Source organism: Protomyctophum parallelum (assembly GCF_964188405.1).
Source record: "Protomyctophum parallelum genome assembly, chromosome: 13".
NCBI lineage: Eukaryota > Metazoa > Chordata > Actinopteri > Myctophiformes > Myctophidae > Protomyctophum > Protomyctophum parallelum.
The window spans coordinates 48,005,403-48,024,129 of record NC_139708.1 but is presented as its reverse complement, the minus strand read 5'-3'; the positions used below and the strand labels follow the sequence as shown (position 1 = coordinate 48,024,129).

The 18,727-nt window shown below is 43.1% G+C and overlaps 3 protein-coding genes across 3 annotated transcripts in view; 1 reads left to right on the top strand and 2 right to left on the bottom strand.

The window, feature by feature from the left end:
- Nucleotides 1-18,727, bottom strand: part of LOC310869175 (histone H3.2) — a gene marked incomplete at its 3' end in the record, with an annotated part of 214,952 nt that overhangs the window by 122,218 nt on the left and 74,007 nt on the right. The window lies entirely within an intron of this gene.
- On the top strand, nucleotides 1,320-5,238 carry rrp7a (ribosomal RNA processing 7 homolog A). The gene is made up of 7 exons (XM_083779772.1): nucleotides 1,320-1,389; nucleotides 1,654-1,796; nucleotides 2,161-2,283; nucleotides 3,051-3,174; nucleotides 3,989-4,086; nucleotides 4,173-4,380; nucleotides 5,060-5,238. Exons 1-7 carry the CDS (start codon nucleotides 1,326-1,328, stop codon nucleotides 5,143-5,145), a joined length of 846 nt encoding a protein of 281 aa, XP_083635898.1. The 5' UTR covers nucleotides 1,320-1,325; the 3' UTR covers nucleotides 5,146-5,238.
- On the bottom strand, nucleotides 5,599-16,879 carry LOC310868725 (zona pellucida sperm-binding protein 4-like; the record flags this gene model as incomplete). Its single annotated transcript, XM_083779182.1, has 11 exons — nucleotides 5,599-5,753; nucleotides 7,561-7,698; nucleotides 7,910-7,979; nucleotides 8,512-8,656; nucleotides 13,000-13,183; nucleotides 13,707-13,810; nucleotides 14,243-14,325; nucleotides 14,475-14,653; nucleotides 15,549-15,683; nucleotides 16,370-16,466; nucleotides 16,874-16,879. 11 exons carry the CDS (start codon nucleotides 16,877-16,879, stop codon nucleotides 5,599-5,601), a joined length of 1,296 nt encoding a protein of 431 aa, XP_083635308.1.

Sequence of the window (18,727 nt, the reverse complement as noted above, 5' to 3'; positions counted from 1 at the left end):
CCCCAGTTTGAGCATGTCAAACTGGGGGGTCTTTGAAAATCAAACGGGTAAAGGTCCCTGGCATATCTTTTCAAATGGGGGGTCCGTGGGCTATTTCGTGTCAATTTGGGGGTCCTTGACATGAAAAAGTTTGGGAACCACTGCACTAAATTACAGGTCAACATTCTGTTCAGAAGTCGGCTACTGGAAGGTAACAGTCAACGTTTGGAGTAAACTGAATCCTCCTTGGTCGTATTCCACTGCTGCGATTTTTGCCATTCTCATGGCATTCAAATTGTTCTGTGTTTTTTGTGTGTGTGACTTATTTTACTTGGTTTATATAGTTTTGGAGCAGTGTACATTATATCGAAGCCATGCTAGTTTACTACTCACTCGGTTTGTGTTTTAAGAACTGTAAATTTACCCTTTCTACTTCTCTGGTATCCCAGTTAAGAATATGGTAGTAAAGTGAAATCTGTCTTGTGAAATTCTGCCATTAAATATTTTGCTTTGTACTTTTTTGTTTTGTTCCATTATTTTATTTTTTTAAGTTAGACACTGCATGTTTGATCTTACATTGCTTTAAAAATAAATGGCAAATTATATGCAGGCTAACTGGACAACGCACACAGAAAATAAACCATAGCTGTGATGCAATCACAAATACTGCATATTGTTTTATAAACCAGGACTCAACATTACAGAAGCAAACATTTATGTCCTTCCAGGGATTTTTTTTTAATCCTTTATTTACCCAGGGTAGTAGCTGAGCACATGAAGTGCTCATTTTCAGCAACGCCCTGAGACACACACAGACAGACACATTAAAACCTGGGAGCTGACCAGTACAACCACAGTCTTATACTGTTGGCCACTAAGCAGCTCCACTGGAGCAGTTGGGGGTTCAGTGCCTTGCTCAGGGGCACTTCAGCGATTTTGGGTGAGACCAGTGTGACAATCACTTCCCGACCTGTCCGGGGAATCGAACCAACAACCTTTCGGCAACCAGGGCGCTCCTCCAACCATTAGGCCACCGCTGCCCATTTAAATTAATAATTCATAAAGTTTGTGTTTGCTGTTTCTCTCACCTCTACATACATGGGAGCTCTTTTCTCATATCAAACATATTTGGGAACTGAGACATTCTGGTGATATAACCATAGAGGATATAACAGACATTTTGGTTTATTACCACTTTGAAAAGAGGGGGTTTTCTTTTCTACATCACGATTACGTTCGTCTTCAGAAAGGACTACAAAAAAAGGCCCCAACATATTTGACTACAACTACCAGTGCGCGTCGACGGCATCTACTTCCCGTGTAAAAGGTTACACCAAAAAACAAACATGGCGCCTTCCAAGAAGAAACATGGCACTAATCAAGCTTTGGTCATTCCTGGGGGATTTGCAGGTATTAAATATATAATTTACATAAAAAATACATATGTTGACAACTCCTCGTACAGAAATAAGTGTTCACTCGTGCGATCTTTATAACGTATCGTATCCGTAAAGAAGCACCTGCAATCCTGTGTCGACGTTACAATGTGCTTGCTGCAGTACTACTGTACTGTGTACGTTTTCTTTTGTGAATGAATGTCCCAGTGCTGAATGTATGTACCGGTATATGTATTTAATTTATGTATGTTGACTTTATTTCTGTCTTTTACGGCAGTGCTGTCCTTACAGTTTACGCCAGACAGTGTTGCGCAGCACAAGTTGTACGTGAAAGAGCACAGAGTTCGAGCGGAGAAAACGACGTACAGACCCCTAGACAGAACATTGTTCGTCCTAAACATTCCTCCTTATTGCTCAACGGTAGGTCGTTTTCCAATTTAAAAACACCTTTCCATGTAGATGTTTGGAATATTCATATTCTTTCAGTGAAAGCCACTTATGGTATGTCACAGAGCTTTGATTTGATAATCTTTATTTTGAACCTTCAGGTAAAACAGTAAAATAAAAATAATAAACAACAATGCATATATATATTTATTTTTTGAATGAAATAAGAAAATGATAACGACAACAATGTGATCATTGATCTTCCACCTGAAGTTCAAAAAGGAGTAGGAAGAAGTAAAGACCTTTCTACTGTTTCTCTACACAAAGCCATACTGTTGTTTACTTTGCACATTTTATTTGGGGGGTTTGGCATACAACATCATCTTTGTTGTTGCAGGCGGTGGTTAAGCAACTATTCTCTCAGTTTGGCACCGTACAGTCCGTATCATTGATGGACCAGCCTGGTTCCTCTGAACCTGAACCCCATTTGAGCAACGTCTTCCAACCAGCTAAAAAACAGGTTTGTGTTCATGTTTATCTCACAGTGACCGTATCATTACACCTCCTTAACCCACACCGTGATTTTGACCAATTCTCTTACCTTGGCTTCCTTATTTTGGGCACTGTAGGCCAAATTTCCCCAAAATGTTATGAATGTCAAGTAAAGGCTCATTCATAGTCTGGATTTTCGGTGGTGAGGTGACCACCGGAGCTGTAATAACGTGGAGCGGTGGTGAGTAAAAACAGAGAGAAGGGCTGGGGCGGTGGTTTGCTCTTCACCGCGGCTCAGTGACGTCATGTTGTAGTTTTGGGTGAAGCGGTGGTCACCTCACCACAGAAAATCCAGACTATGAATAACGCTTAAGGGATAATGTATGGCTGAGTGGTCAACCTGAAGATGATTTATGTATAAACAATGACCACTCAGCCATACATTATCCCGGTTATTACACTGTTAATACATCAATTAATAAATTGACCTAAGCGGGGCACAGCAGGTGCTTTGATTAGGCATCAGCCTGTTGTAGAGCGGAGCGTTCATTGTCCAGAAATAACAGACCACTGAATTTGGCAATTGACCAATCAGAATCAAGCATTCAAAGCCGTACAATAACATAATGTCCATTGTGAAAATCTGTGCGAAATATATTGGGTGTAGGACTTCAGACACCAGATTCAGGGCCCGATATGGAACCAATGTTTTCTGGTACTTGTCACTCCTATTTCAGGTAATGTATTGTATCCATATTTGCCCCTTTGCATCAATGTCTGTCTGTCTGTCTATAGGGTTTCAAAGTGGGCTACGTGGTGTTCGAGAATGCCTCCAGTATTTCAGCAGCTAAGTCTCACCCCCATGACGTGCCATTGGTGGTCTCTACAGAGCAGCAGACAGTGAAGACTGGTGTACTAAGTAAGTTAGATTAGATCATTCTTCGTTGTTGTTTTATGTCACAACACAAAATACTACATTGACAATAAAAGGAAAAACCTAGAACATTCTGGTGTTACAGCAGGTTAGGGTTAGTAAACCACATGGCTTACAGGTATTGGAGTAAACGTCCTTACACAGAGTGTTTGAAAATGCATCAGTGAATATTGGAGATGCCTCATTCATCCACTTTTCAACGAGATTCACACAGACAACATTCTCTGGTCAGCGACCTGAAATGACTGCTGGACTGAACATATCATATGAAAACTAACTTTGGGAACAGTCAATGTTTGGGAAGCACAAACACATGGGGCACACAATTGATAGGTGCGTTGCGATTGGTCTAGGGTAATTAATTACACGTTTGTGCTTCCAATGTTCAGTCCTGCACTCATTTCTGTCCCCTCGCCCAGAGAGAATGTCAGGTTCGTGTGCACACGTGGAAAAGGGGAGATATTTCACTTGGATATGAAACTAGAGGGCAATCTATCTGACACCAAGTCTTAGGAATTAATTTTTGGGTGAGTACACACGCAGCACTACAAGTTAAAATGCCAACCTGCTAACACGGCGTGGACAGGACTAATCTATGGCTGTGAATTTTTTATATAAGATCAGACAATCCTAACCAATGCCAGTAGCCGTTTCTACACAAAGCAATACCGTAGTTTACTATGCATATTTCAGTTGGGAGGTTGCTGAAATACTTATTACCGGTATATAAAGCCATGAACACGTTCAAATCTCATCAACCGGTGGTTTCTTTAATTTCTTTGTTTTTCTTCCCCCCCAGAATGGATTGGGCAGTACAGGGGGTCGTTCATTCCTCCAGATACGCTGCAAGCAAAGGTTGACACCTTCATGCAAGACTACGATATTAGGAAAGAAACGGTGAGGATTATTGTAGCTTTACCTCCAACATCAACACATTAATTCCCACCGATTCTAGCCCCTAATACGTCCATCTTTGTTTGCAGGAAGTGGAGCTCCAGAAGGAGGCGGCTGAGAAGCAGCAGGAGGACGAAGAGGGATGGGTGAAAGTCACGAGAGGAAACAAAGGTGCCAAGGCCCGCCCCCACAGCGAGGCAGCCAATAAGAGGACTCTACAGAAGGAGATCAGGAAGAAGAAGAGGAAGGAGCTGATGAACTTTTACACCTGGCAGCACAGAAACACACAGAAAGAACGTAAGTTCATTATTATGCATTTTATCATGTAAACCTGGGGAGTACTGAGCCGGTGAAGGAGCTTTGCAGGATTGTGTTTTCTTGTTAAAGGCATTTCTTGCTTTAGTGGATGGCACATAGGATCTGGGCTCCCCCAGAGTTAGTATCGAAGTGTCCTTGAGCAAGACACTGATGTGCTGGTTGGTGCCTTGCATGGTTTCCTCCGCCATCGGTGTATGAATGGGTGAATGTAATGCACAATCTATGTAAAGCGCCTTGGATAAAGGCGCTATATAAATGCACCATTTACGGTAAATAATCAGTGGCATGGGCCTTGAGTCAGATTCAGTCCCTTTGAGGGGCGAACAATGAGTGAAAGTAGCAGATCAACAGCTCACAACACATTGCGAGCATGTAGATTGGCTATTTTGTGTATACTAGGGAAAAAAAAAAAAAAAAAAGAGTACCAACTTTTGTATAGACCCTTGGGGAACCCCCAGTCAAATTAGGGTTTAAGTTGTTAAAATGTGATGCACAGGATTGTAAGATGGAACTGCAGAATTCCTCTTACAAATGCTGTGGTTGGGAATATACTTGGAACAGCTTTAGAAGCCCGTCAGTGCTTTGTAGAGCTTGGCGCTAGTGGTTGTTGCTATACTATAGCTGAACTCGTTCTAAATGCAACTACCCTGTCTTTCAGATATCGCCGAACTAAGGAAAAAGTTTGAAGAGGACAAACAGAGGATATCTGTGCTGAGAGCACAGAGAAAGTTCAGACCTTACTAAACCAACAGCTGCCCTGAGTAGTAGTACATCTCCGTTCCATTGTTTTCTTTATATATTGTCACACACAAATAAATACTCCTTTTGTGGATATTAGTTCTAGTGAGGCGTTATTAATATTAATATTTAATGATGTTGGGGTACTGATGCTGGTGTGCATTCGCACAAAATTGCTTTGCTATATTAACCCATTTAGGCCTGACGTCGAAATTAATTTAAAAAAGTCATCTGAAAGAATATATATTCAAAGATTTGTGCTGCATTTTCACAATTTTTCAAAAATAGCAGTCCTATGAGCTTGTAGATCTGCTATTTTTCAATAGTTGAAACACCAAAAGGGGTTCCCGTACAGAATGGGTTTTAAAACCTGAATCTCAGGACTCTAGAATAAACGATGCACTGTGTGAAATATCATTTGTGCTTTATTGACATGGACCAACGCTTGGTGGCATCTCATCACAAGCCGTTAGTGGGCGTTTCCTCATCCTTGACAAGACGACCGATAACAGGAACAGCAGCAGGTTTCCTCATCCTTATCAAGACGACAGACAACAGGAACAGCAGCAGAGCAGCGCTCGCGGCAGAGAGAGCACCCACTGTAGACAGAAACACTAAGGAAGGGAGAAATGGAAGTTTGTAATTACAATCTACGCCAATTAGCCCCTCGCTAGAAATCCCACCCCGAAAAGTCATTGTCCAATGCCAATCCAAATAGTTTAGCAACTGTTGCTATGCAGGTCAAGCTTTCGCCACGTCATGGCTGTGTTGTTGAACATATACACGGCTTAAGGTTGAAAGTTACACGAACCAGGTGATGGCAATAATGCTAATGGCCATAGTCTTACCGTGGTGGCATAGGCGGCGGGTGCGTAAGGCTAGGGAAGGCTTAGCCTTCCCAAAAATTATGCTGGGTATTTTTTTTAAATATATATAATATATGTGCACAGCATTATAGAAGGCTATTGTGTGTGTGTGTGTTGTCGCTGCCCCCTGGTGATCGCTGATCGGATAGGCTATACACCATACAGCAACTGGCCTAATCAGCATATGATTGACTAATGACTAATATTGGTATGTCTGTAAACCTCGTCCTTCCAGTCGCTTTGTAGCAAACAGTAGCGCGCGCTGGTTTGTTTTGGGAAACAGCAAAACGCAAAATGTATTTTTCAAGGCAAAGATAAAGTAGCCTAATTCAGAAGAAGAAGCTGTGAGTCGGCTGTCAGAACTCAGCAGCACCAGTGCGGAGTGACTGCTGTCTCTGTGCCGTCTGTGAAGAGCCATGAGCCGCGAGTCCGCGACTCCCGGAGGGGCAGCAACACCGCCGGGTAATCTACACTGACTGACTCGAGACTTGAGAAAAAGACGTCCAAAAGTCGTTGTCTGTGTATAGGCTAATTCATTGGTAAAAGTATGCTAAATAACTCATTTTTAGACCATCTGGGAAATAAATAAATCCGCGGCGGCGAGACCCCCCCCCCCCCCCCCCCAACGCAATTCTATAGCCTACCCAAAGGTAAAACGCACCCGCCGCCTATGCGTGGTGGTCATTAAAAGTTTTTCTCCCTCTGTCATTTCCTCATATTTCTAGTTTATTTAAATAATGTTATGCAAATGTGTCGAGTGCATAGCCTACTGCAGGCCTGGTTGACATTTTGATGCTCTTGATACTGGAATGATCGATTTATAGGTAGAAATCCCGTCATTTAACCCATTCTGAACGGGCACCCATTTTGGTGTTAGCATCATGTTATGCTTTAGCTATTGAAAAATAGCAGATCTACAAGCTCATATCGCGCCACCGAGTGGCGCGATACGAGCTTGTAGGTCTGCTATTTTTGAATAATCGAAGAACGACTGACATTTTTAGAATCTGATCTCAGGTCAGAATGGGTTCATCAGACCAGTGTGTGTCCAGTGGAAACCTCGTATGAATCTGATCTCAGGTCAGAATGGGTTAATTAACATGCATCTCCATGGGGGAGAAGGACAGCTCGCTGCTGACGTGCCTATTGGACAAGGACGGGTTGGGCCGTTGGGGAGTGACTTATCGAAGGGCTAATTGTACATTTTCACAAATGTTCTTTGGAATTAATCAAATTCGAATTTTGTTCCGTCAATATTGAACTCAGCCCCTTTATTAATGGTGTTCATTTCACTTTCACTTATAACAGTGTTGGATGAAAATAGCATTTTGTATTGCATACATGCCCAAAATGGACACAAGTTTGAACGTTTCTTATAAATAATTAACCAGAACACAGGTTATCTTTTCCTAATGTCCTGAAATGTAAGTAACGGTTTCACATTCAAGGTTTCCTCCATGCCAGCGACAAATATATAACGATATAACAACTTTATAACGTTGCTGTCTGGACGAAACCAGACCGCAGAGCATTAACAAAGTCACGTAGGGCCTACCTATATCCTGTTCAACACATGAATTCTCCTCTGGTCGTCCGGTGCTGTTCTGATCCATCCACAGAGGTCCCAAAGAGACTAACTGGGCCTGTCTGGATCCAGATGAAGCCTCCCTCCTCTGCCTCTCATTCTCGGATGCTGTAGAACGAAAGTCGCACAAGAGCAACAGAACAGTTTGAACAAAGCAATGCCTATTCTTTCAAACTAACGGCATATCATTCAAATATTGTAGACCTAGTCGATAAATATTGATTGAATCAGATTAAACGTCCTGATTATATAAAGACTACATCTGTTAGAATTAAAACACGAAGAGATGCAGCATTAGTTGAAATGTCTCAGAACTCACAGGTAATCATGCAGGGCTGTGCACACTCCACATCCTCTGTGCAGATTTCCACCCAGCAGTAGAAGTATATCTGAAATAGTTTAAAGCAGTCATTATGTTCCCCTACTAATGAAGACTAAATGATACAAGTTTCATTTTAATCTTAACATCCCACACCACCCAATTAAAAATATTGTATTTATGTATGCCACATTTACAGCACATGTATGCACTGAACCAATAGATGGTGACAGAGTACACAAAACAGATGCAGAAGGGTGTTCACATTCACACATCGATGGTGGTGGAAACCTTGCAAGGCACCAACCAGCTCATCGGCTGCAGTTAGGGGTTCAGTCAGTGTCTTGCTCAAGGACACCTCGACACTTATCCAGGAGGAGTCGAACCTGGAACCTTCGCATTCCAAGACGGCCGCTCTACCTCCCGAGCCACTGCCGCCCATGGTGTAGGCAGTTATTTGATCTCACAACCAGGATTGCTTTCAATATACAAAGAAAATGACTGAAAAGCTATCTGTACCATACATGGTAAGTAATAGTAGCAGGTGTTTATACAATTTGACAGTCTTTTATCACAGCAATAGGCTGACGAGAAGACTTTACCTCCTCCAAGCTTGGATGGCCAGTATGAGGGTCCACAAAGGCAAAGGTCTTGACATAAAACTGCCGGACCTGGGAGTTGGATGTTGAATTCCCATGGCTGTCCTTGGGGATGGAACTTATCATGTCATCCACAGCGTTAGGACACCTGTTAACAGTGTTGGGGCCGGGGGTAATGTGTTAGCCTACAATAAGTGTTATGTAATAACAATGAGTAACAGAAATTAAACATAACTTTGACATTATTTGGGTATTCATTCAGGTGACGCAATCTTTCAAAAATGTAAGTTTTCTGTAAGCTGATGATGACGATGTTGTTCCTCTACTCTACAGAGACAGCACTGAAGGAATTACACCGGGATTAGGCTATCGGTGTACAAGAAAATGCTCACCCGGATGTCGCACTCATATGTACAGGTAAATTGAATCGGACAGACCTCAAAAAGGTCTTTCCCAACTATGCCTATAAGCATGTCATTTGCATTTTTGATCACTTATTAATTATTATACCCCATTTTCGACATATCTGCGCCACCCACGGCTTGGAAGCTCTGACCACTGCTCCATCCAAGCAGAGGCTACAAAGTGAGCCGTCGTTGAGACGGAGGTTTGAATCTGGCTGGAACATACAATGCTGTTTTCAAGATACTCAAGGGACCAGTGCCCATGCCCATGTCAAACTGTTTCAAAAGAGCGAGTAACACCCACGAGCATCACACCAGACCTGAGCTCCACTGATCTCATTCCCCCAGATTCGGCACAAACAAAAGGGGATGAATACAGTATACTATTATGCCACAACATGTGGAATGCCCCAACAAACAGCTATTCCCTACACTCCACATAACCGCAATAAAAGAGCACCTGCAAATTGCAAATGGACCTAGACAGGTCTTCTCTAGATTGCCAAAACAAATGACCCCCCCCACCCACCACCACCGTTTTTCCTGTGAATATACTTGTACTGCTTTTGATGATTTCTTGTATAGTATTGCACCTCTTTATAAATATGTCTTGATCAATTGAATACACAGGACCATAATGGAAACAAGTCCTCTGGGGTTTTTGAGTGGTGCAACCACTCCAAGGAACAGCTTTGTCCATATGGCACTATGTGATAGCCTGATTATCAGACTGTAGCTTTCTTGAAGCTTCAGTCTGACATAGTCTCCTGTCTGAGCGATTTTAAGGGGGAGGGGATTAGAATTTCCCTCAACCAATAGCCATTGTTGTTGTTTTTCCCTCCTTCCTCATGTGTGTTGCGCTGTGTGATGACGCTGAAAACGGGCCTCGGCGCTGATTGGTTGTTCGTTAGACCCACCCCCACCACTGATTCTCATTGGTAATACATTTTTGTACCGAAGAAATTATAGGTTCACAGCACAACACCAGACCAAGAGATGCAGTCCACTCAGAGAGTGGGCTGGATCCAGGCCAACTATGTGACTGTGTTACTATGTTTAGAGTACCAATAGGGGGTGCTGTTGCACCACTCACTTCAGACTGGTCTGATGTTTGTACTTTTTGCAAACTGTTAAGTATCATCATACTATAATTGAGCGAATGTCTGTCTGAATGTCTGTCTGTCAGAAACACCACCTTATCTCCTCATTGCCTGCACCAATCGCTCCCACTTTTCACACAGGCATTGACCATAATAATATGGAGGTCTTAACGAAGCCATATTTCCCAGCGTGGCTGCGTGACACACTGAACAGCACGATCACAACAGAATGCTTATCTGTCGGGTCTCGGGGTGGCCAAATGGAGACGTTTGGAGAAGACAGATCCCGTGCCGTCGGAACAACACAATGACAAAATACATACAGACAGATGCAATGACAACGACACGTTCCTAAATCACACAAAACATCTAATTCTTATCCTGATTATATAAAGAACAAACTACAACTTGCTTTGAAGCCCAAAAAGCCAACCTCCGCGTTCACCGTTTAATAGCTTATATCTCCACGGGCAGCAGACGGTGAGCGGTTAGGGACCGTCTACAAAGTGCAACACCGAACTTGAAAATATTCAATAACTTCCATTTGTAGGCAGAATATCACCACCATATTTACATCACACATCAATGGTGTACTTATGATTGTACTACAGCATTTAATTAGCCTATACTTTAGTGCCCAACCCAACTTCCCAAGACCATCTGTAAACAATTCCCCCCCCTATCAGTAATGTGATCTATTACATCACACACTGAACATGATTTGCTGTTCATATATTCAGAACGGGTAAGGACTAGTTCAATAAATCAATCAAAATCAGACTGACTGGAGGGTGTTTGAGGACGCCTCTGGGAATAATGTCAACTAGCTCAGTCACTGGTTCATCCGTAAGTGCAATGATGTATTGTTCCAAAAAAAGACCTACCCCAAACAGAAACCATGGAGCAACAACAAGGTATGGGTCACACTCCCACGCATGTTATGGTGCTTTCAGATCCGGCAATGTAGGGCCTACTCACGCCACTCTTTTTTTTAAAGATTTGTTTTAGGATTTTCTGCCTTTATATTTCAAGTGGAGGTTGACAGGAAAGAGGGAGAGAGAAGGCCAAGGGTAGAGACATGCAGCAAAGGTCGTCGTGGACGGGACTCTGAACAAACGACTCGCTGTCAGACCAGAGCCTATATGTGGCACGATGCGCCATTGCGCCTGGACCACTAGGCCAACGGGAATAGTGGTCTCACGCAACTCAACAGCGGCATCAGAAGCGCTGGGCTCTGGCGGGATGTTGTTTGTGTATTACAGCTCGACTTTCAACACCGTAATAGTCTCAAAGAGGCTTGACATAAAGCTCAGAGACCCAGGGCTGCACCCAAGCGTGTGTAGCCGGATACTAGAGTAGACTTCCTGACGAAACGCTGACAGGTGTTTAGAATGGGCAACATCACATCTGACCACCCTGACCTTCAGCAAAAGGAGCCCCCCCAGGGATGCGTGCTGAGCCCTCTCCTTTACTCCCAGGACATTCGTGACCGCATAATATCCACGCACAGCTCCAATGTCACCATCGTGCACTGTACACTGATGGCATGACAGTGATCGGTCAGATATAGTCAACAATGATGAGTATTGCCTACAGGCAGGGCCGGATTAACACCTCTGAGGGCCCCTGGGCACTGAAGCTCGAAGCCCCCCCCCCCCCCCCCCTTCACACGCGCGAAACATTTTTGCTGTTTTTTGGAGCCGTTTTGGGGCAGTTTTATGCCGTTATATTGGCCTATTTCCAGTCGCCTACTCCCCCCCCCCCCAGAGTGACAGCCAATCTAGCGCATTGTTGCTGCTTTACACACACAAATTGCACTTTTCAGCTGCCTTTCTCACCAACAAATGCAACAATAAAACATTAATCTTTTTAGACACCATTTATTTCATTCAGATTTTTTTTTCTTTTTTTGAGGGGCCCCTGGTGCCCAAGGGCCCCTGGGCACGTGCCCAAAGTGCCCATATGGTAGATCCGGCCCTGCCTACAGGGATGAGGTCAGATCACTGGCACTCTAGCCTGAGCTAACGTGTTAGGTTTCTGGTCTAGAGGGGCGGGTCGCGGCTCAGATTTGCGCACGCCCTGATTGGATCTCATCGACCTGTCCGTCACCCCAGGCCCCTCCTCTCCCCCTAGTGCAGCGCTACGTCACATCATTTGGAGCGACGCCCACCCGGAAGGGTTGACTCCCACTTTTAGACCAGAGCGGCCAATGCGTTCCTCCAGGCTTTCAATTTTTGCACCAACAAAAATGAAAGCCTGGTACCGAGGCTACTGGCACTCTGACGCAAGGAGAACAACGTCAACGCGACTAAGTAGCTGATGGTGGACTTCAGTAAGCCGAGGGGAGAGCATGGCACCTATCTTCGATGCAGGGTCAGCACGTTCAAGTTTCTTGGAACTCGGGGAGGAGCTCCGATCATGGGACACACTAAATCCACAGAGGGCTGCCCTGTAGTGTAGGGCACCTGTATGCAATCAAAGCTGCAGTGTCAAGCTGACCGTAATGTGCTATATAGTAGGTTTCATCGCCTGAAGAAGTTTGGATGGAGGGAGGTGAGATGGATTAAAAAAAACATTTTGAGTCTGTGAGAGGAGGATGACTGATTTAAGCAGTCACACCTGGCCTGAGTCAAACTTGAACTGGACTCAGAGCTGGGTGTGGCTGCACACCTGTTGTGCATCATAGACTTGATCAAAGGCACAACAGGTTAAATCAGTCACCTCCACAAACACTCAGGGTATGGCCTCTGTCCGAACAGTGGGGAGATCGCCTCTCCTGTGTAAAAGGATATTATTGTGTATAATTCCCTGCACATGAAGGAATAAAGACAAACTTAAGGAAGCTGCCCTGTGTTGTGTCCTTCCTTGCCCTGGGTAGTGACTACACTGTCACAGAGTCCAAGCACAGTGGGTTTGTTACTTCCGTTACTTTTCTTTACACGCTCTTATTTGCCTCGTCTGAGGGCAAGGGCAATGTCATGACTCACCCATCGTAGAGGAGTGTCCACACAGATTGTCTGGAGGCTGGGTAAGCGAAACAGTCTCGTACACGCAGGGAGACGGTGTCTTCTAGAAAGGGTGGAGCGATTGAAATCTCCACATATATGACCTCACGGAGGGGGAAGGAGACAGGCAGCTGGTCTTCAGGGAAGAAGGAGGTGAATGATACATCTGGAGTAAAAGACAAAAGGACGACAGTTGATGTTTTGTGACGATTACATTGACTGTTAAGCACTTAAACAGATCAGTAGGATGCCACAATAGAGCACCGCAGTCTCGCCCCCCTTTCAGCACGACGAGTTCCCAGGAAATAATCCCCCATTTTCCCTATAGACGTTTCAAAGAGTATTTATTTAAACTAAAGACGTTTACGCCGCCAACTCTTGTTTTGGGCCGATCAAATAATTAGTAAGAAAAAAAAGTGTTGTACCCTGCCTTTATTTTCTTCTTACTAATTATTTGATCGGCCCAAAACATTGTGTTTATTGTCATGATTTGTCACAACAACAGTTGGCTTTGTCTGCGGCGTAAACGTCTTTTTAAATAAATATTTTGAAAAGTCTATGGGGAAAATGAACGGGGGAATTATTTCCTGGGCCCTTGTCGCTGCGACGCTCTATCTATGCAGTTGCAATGTGACTTTAGTTTATTTTCTGAAAATTAAAATCATAAAATCCAATCTAATTTCATGTACCTGTTGCAATTCTCATTTGAACTCCAAAGGTCCCCAAGGCAGTCACAGGAGGTGGCTTGGTGGCAAAGTATAACGATGCCTCATTCTCACACTGGACCTGTAGCCTGGGAAATCCACATTGAATAAGGTGCACAAAAACATGGTCATCTCCCCCGCAATGTGCAGTCAGTAACACAGTATGTATGTGGATCTCTTCCTCTGATAAGATACAAAATGGACACAGAATTTAGAAGATATTGTGGGTCTAATTAATAATCAGGGACTACTGCCACATGTCACAAGTTCTCACAACAGACATAATAATTGTTCTTATACACCCCTCTTTCATCCAACGGCCATGCCCGGTTTTGATAACAAAATCACACTTGTGTGAAGTAAGTGAGGGACTCTTATCATCATACAATCACTTTTTGGCGTCCTCACTTTTTACGCCCTCAGCCAATCAAATCCTCGCTATGGGGTATACACACGCACACACACAAAGCTGGGCATAAAAGGGATGGTTTCATCCTGTGAATTGTAGGAAATATAGGCACCTGAATGGTGGATGTTGGCTCACAGTTTTGGTCTGCCCCACTGTCTCCACTTCCACCTCATACCTCACCACATCTCCGTCAACCTACGACAAAAGTAAGACAGACGGGAGAGAAGCCGGATTAATTATGAACAACTTCTTTCCCACACTCGCACTCACACACACACGTACGTACGTACGTGTCGTGTGTAAGTAAAAAGTAAAAAGCCCAATGTGATGATGTGTGGAATTACCTCCATCTTCACGCCACAGTCCATGACACCAATCTTGAAAACGGCGGTGTCTGCAGTGGTGACTGCAGGGGAGCGGTGAGTGTGTGGCTGATTCTTAACCACGAGACTGCTGGGACCGAACGGGAACTCACCGACTGCAGTCTTCACAGAGAACACCAAGTGACTGTCCAAGGAACAGGCTGAAAGTAACAAGTTGAAAATACTTTATTTTCTCCACCAGGCCGAAGGCATGGGGAGAGAGTATGTTTTGCACTCCGTCCGTCAGTGCGTCCGTCTGTCCGTGTACAGCTAATCTCCGGCACAGTTATTTTCCATTATTTTCCAGAACGGCCTGTTATAGCGCCACCAGGAGGCCGACTTTTGTAAAATATTTTTTTTGAATATTACTACTCCAGATTTTGTCCAAAAATCCCACAAAGCGTTACACAGTATCTCTAGTCATGTGCTCAAGACGTATTTGTCCGATATTTCATATTCTATCCTAATTAGCTAACATTGGCTTTCAAAGTTTGCAGGATTGGCCCTGAAATCATGAACGCAGCGTTCAATTTACATGAAATCTTTCACGCACTTTCCTACTAGAGGAATATATCCCACCCTTTTCACATTGGCCTATTATAGTGCCACCAGGAGGCCACAACCTGACCTGGCCTGGTGGAGACACTGGAGACCTGTGCCCCAAGGGGCACTTTTTCTAGTTTTGTCTTTTGCAGAGTCATTGTTTGGCAGGGTGGCCCCCATTATTTGAATGACTGAAAAGTAATGTTCCATCCTAGCTAAGTATGGCGTAGCTGACATAAGTTTCCCTGATGAAGGCTTAACCGCCGAAACGTTGGATATTCCTGTCTTACCTGCTGTCCTAATAAATATTGGTACTCTAGCTATTGGTGTGTGCGGCCACCTTCTTGTTCATTCAAGATCTCCTCTACAGTTTTCTCCCGTGTGCCGGCACTGCCACAAGGACTTTGGCGTGCGTAGAGCCTCTTTGTACACAGTAGCTGACATAAGTAACACCAATGTGTCACTGCATGTGAACAGACGCAGAACACAAATATAGTACTCCTGACACATTACCATTGCGTTTGTAGTAGCAGGTCGAATCTTGATCATCGTAGCAGCACCCCAGTTTTTGGCAGATATCAATGGAGACATTTTGGCGGCCACAATCCACTCGTAGATCTCTCTGGGTGTCACAATGTCTAGGCAGTACTGAAGGAACAACATATTTTAGTACTGAACTACCCACAAACAGTGGTGCATCAAACAGTCATCTTACATTTTCTCTAATTTCACACTTTTTTCGTTTAACAGAAAATGACAGATGGATCCACATTAAAACCTTGGAACCATCTCAGATGGCTGGGGAAACAGTATTATTTACTAAAGTCTGGAAAGGAAATACCATTGTCAAAGAGAATTTAACGTTTGTGTAAGACAAAAATAGTCACTTGACTAAAGGCATAGTCTGGATTTTCGGTGGTTAGGTGACCACCGATCTACAACATGACGTCACGAGCCGCGGTGAAGAGCAAACCACCGCCACCGCTCCAGCCCTTCTCTCTGTTTTTACTCACCACCGCTCAACGTTATTTCAGCTCCGGTGGTCAGCTCACCACCGCAGCGGTGGTCACCGTAAATCAAGACTATATGAATAGGCCTTAAGTCGATTTGCTCAGACACTATGACGTAAAACTCTCCATGCATTGTCAATGGGAATTTCATGTTTGTGTAAGACAAAAATAGACACTATAGGCCGATTTGCTCAGATACTGACATACAATACTCCATGCATTGTCAATGGGAATTGAATGTTTGTATAAGACTAAAATCTACACTAATAGCTGAATATACTCTAGAAGGGTATAAAATGTGTATCACACATGTAGGCTACTCACGTGTGGTGATGTGGGGCCATGGACAGCTGACTTTGACACTGAACCACCGGCCATCTCCGGTCAGCTGCACCAGTAGAGGTACGACCACCCGGCTACCCTGTTGATAAATAAGAATAGAAAGACATGGGGAAACTATACTATAAAAGGAAAATATTTTATTTTATATTTTTGCATTATTTTTTTAAATAATCACACCCGCCCCAACCTCACTGCAGAAATATGTATTAATAAGGCCTTGCCGTGGCTGTTTAGCAATATAGCCTATCCTTAATTATATGTTTTGCATCAAGGCTGTAACACATGACTTTCATGTTTATTTTGTTTCAGTTGTGTTGGCCAAATCCACCATGGTTAGCATCTCACAAACACAGGTTACTCTGTCATTTTTGGTTAACTCTCACTCACACTGGGCCTTCAGATAATGGTTATTAATCAAATGGATATAGTGCTATATTGTTGGCCCAGAGAGTCATCACAAACACGTACAGTGAGGCTATACTTTACCTCCATGTCCACAAGAGTATAGCAGCTGTCATATTTGCTGTAAAAAGTGAGGGTGTTGTGCTTATCTCGCTTCTTCCAGGCACCGCAGTGTTCCACATTACGCACCGCATCTTCTCCTGCATTGTCTGGAGAAAGGTCACTTGTTGATGATCAAAGGCAAAGATTCGTATCTTTACAACATGATTTAATCAACCCAACGAATAGCAATACACTAGTACAGGAATTAGATATTGTTAAAGGTATCAACTTGATAGTCCACTTGATGCCTATCCAGTTAAATCAAAGTTGTAGCCCAACGTTGACTGTTAATTACAAAAACATATTAGCCATATGGTTCACAAACTTCACATGATGACAGTCATGTTTCAGGGCTAAAATAAATGTCTATCTTACCTACGCGTAGATTACTTTGGACCAGTCGACCAAATACAGCACGTATTCTGCGATTGGAACAGGTAACTTTGGGTACGAAACGATCGACATCCCTCTCCCCATGCATGTGTTCTTTCTTCTGCGACATACACAATATGTATTGAGCCATGATGAGGGCAGCAGTTACCCAAATCAAAGAGAGATTAGATGAACAATAATTCATTGTTGTTGTTGCAATGTAGATGTTTGTGTATATCGAACGAGACGAGTCCAATTTCAATTCACTTTAAACACGTACACTACACAACAGTGTTTGTGTGGTTGGAACGTGTTTTTGTGGGTCGCGCGGTATAAATCACGTGACTTTAATTATAATTATAGACTACTAACTAATCATTTCGAGACTTGCCATTTTATGGGTGAAGTGCGATGTAGCCTGCCTATATTATTTATTTGTTTTAATACGACTTCAATACATTGATTATACTAGAAATGAGGACACGCACGTTAATTTAATCATTTGAAAGATATCGTTTAAAATCAATGACAGGACAGACAGCTGCCCCTACTCTCTCCAAGCCATCAACCCCCTAGCTGTTTCATCATTATCCACGTGGAAATAAATAAATGCGTATGTAAATTATTATATAACCACACTTAGTCACTTCATTGCCAGCCGTTTTCTTTCCTTTGGAATGTCACGTTAAACCAATTGGGCCGCATAGCTGTGATTCATGCAGATGCATGTGTGCAGTCACAGCTGTGAGTCAGAACTCTTTCAAGAACACTTTCCATAATTTGGTTTTGTCCCCTAAACTCATGGCAATTATGTCATCAAGATATTACAAGACCAATTAATTAAAGTAAGCCTATTGCGATTTGGAAACATAGGATATTTAATTTAATGGTTTTAATTTGAAATGTACGAACAATATTGCCAATTTTGTATTGAAGGTCTATAATCGCGGATGCAATATATATTGCATCCACTTGCGATCTATAATTGTCAACTTGCCTTGTGTTGATGAATTGAACAAGGTGCAAACAAGTGTAATGCTTTATTGGGTCGTCCACTCACAGTTAACAGTCTTTGAAATGTAGTAGGCCTACTGTAATTCTGCAAACTGTTAATAATTTCAATCAATCAATCAATCAATCAATCAACTAGACTAGACAGACTAAACAGCATGACAGGAGACATTCCTACATGATGTAATGGAATGTGATGCTTTATTTATTAGTCGCTTGTTTAGCGAACAGATCACAAGAGTACCAGCTGACGTCGTGACGTCACATGTTGACCTTTTACTGGGGCAACAACATCTCGCTCGACTCGGATGCTTTTACTTGGCACGTCCGGTCTGGAACGGATACGTCTAATCTAAGCCTAGACTGCTAAAAAAAAAACTTTCATTTTTTTTTTAGACTATTTTACCCCAGTTTTTAGACAATTTTAAAGCCATTTAGACGTCTATTAGACTA

Excerpts from the sequence above, each read along its gene's own strand:
- rrp7a (XM_083779772.1), top strand. The coding sequence starts at position 1,326 with ATGGCGCCTTCCAAGAAGAAACATGGCACTAATCAAGCTTTGGTCATT. Across the intron at positions 1,797-2,160 it reads TTCCTCCTTATTGCTCAACG|GCGGTGGTTAAGCAACTATT; the intron begins GTAGGTCGTTTT and ends TTGTTGTTGCAG. Across the intron at positions 3,175-3,988 it reads AGTGAAGACTGGTGTACTAA|AATGGATTGGGCAGTACAGG; the intron begins GTAAGTTAGATT and ends CTTCCCCCCCAG.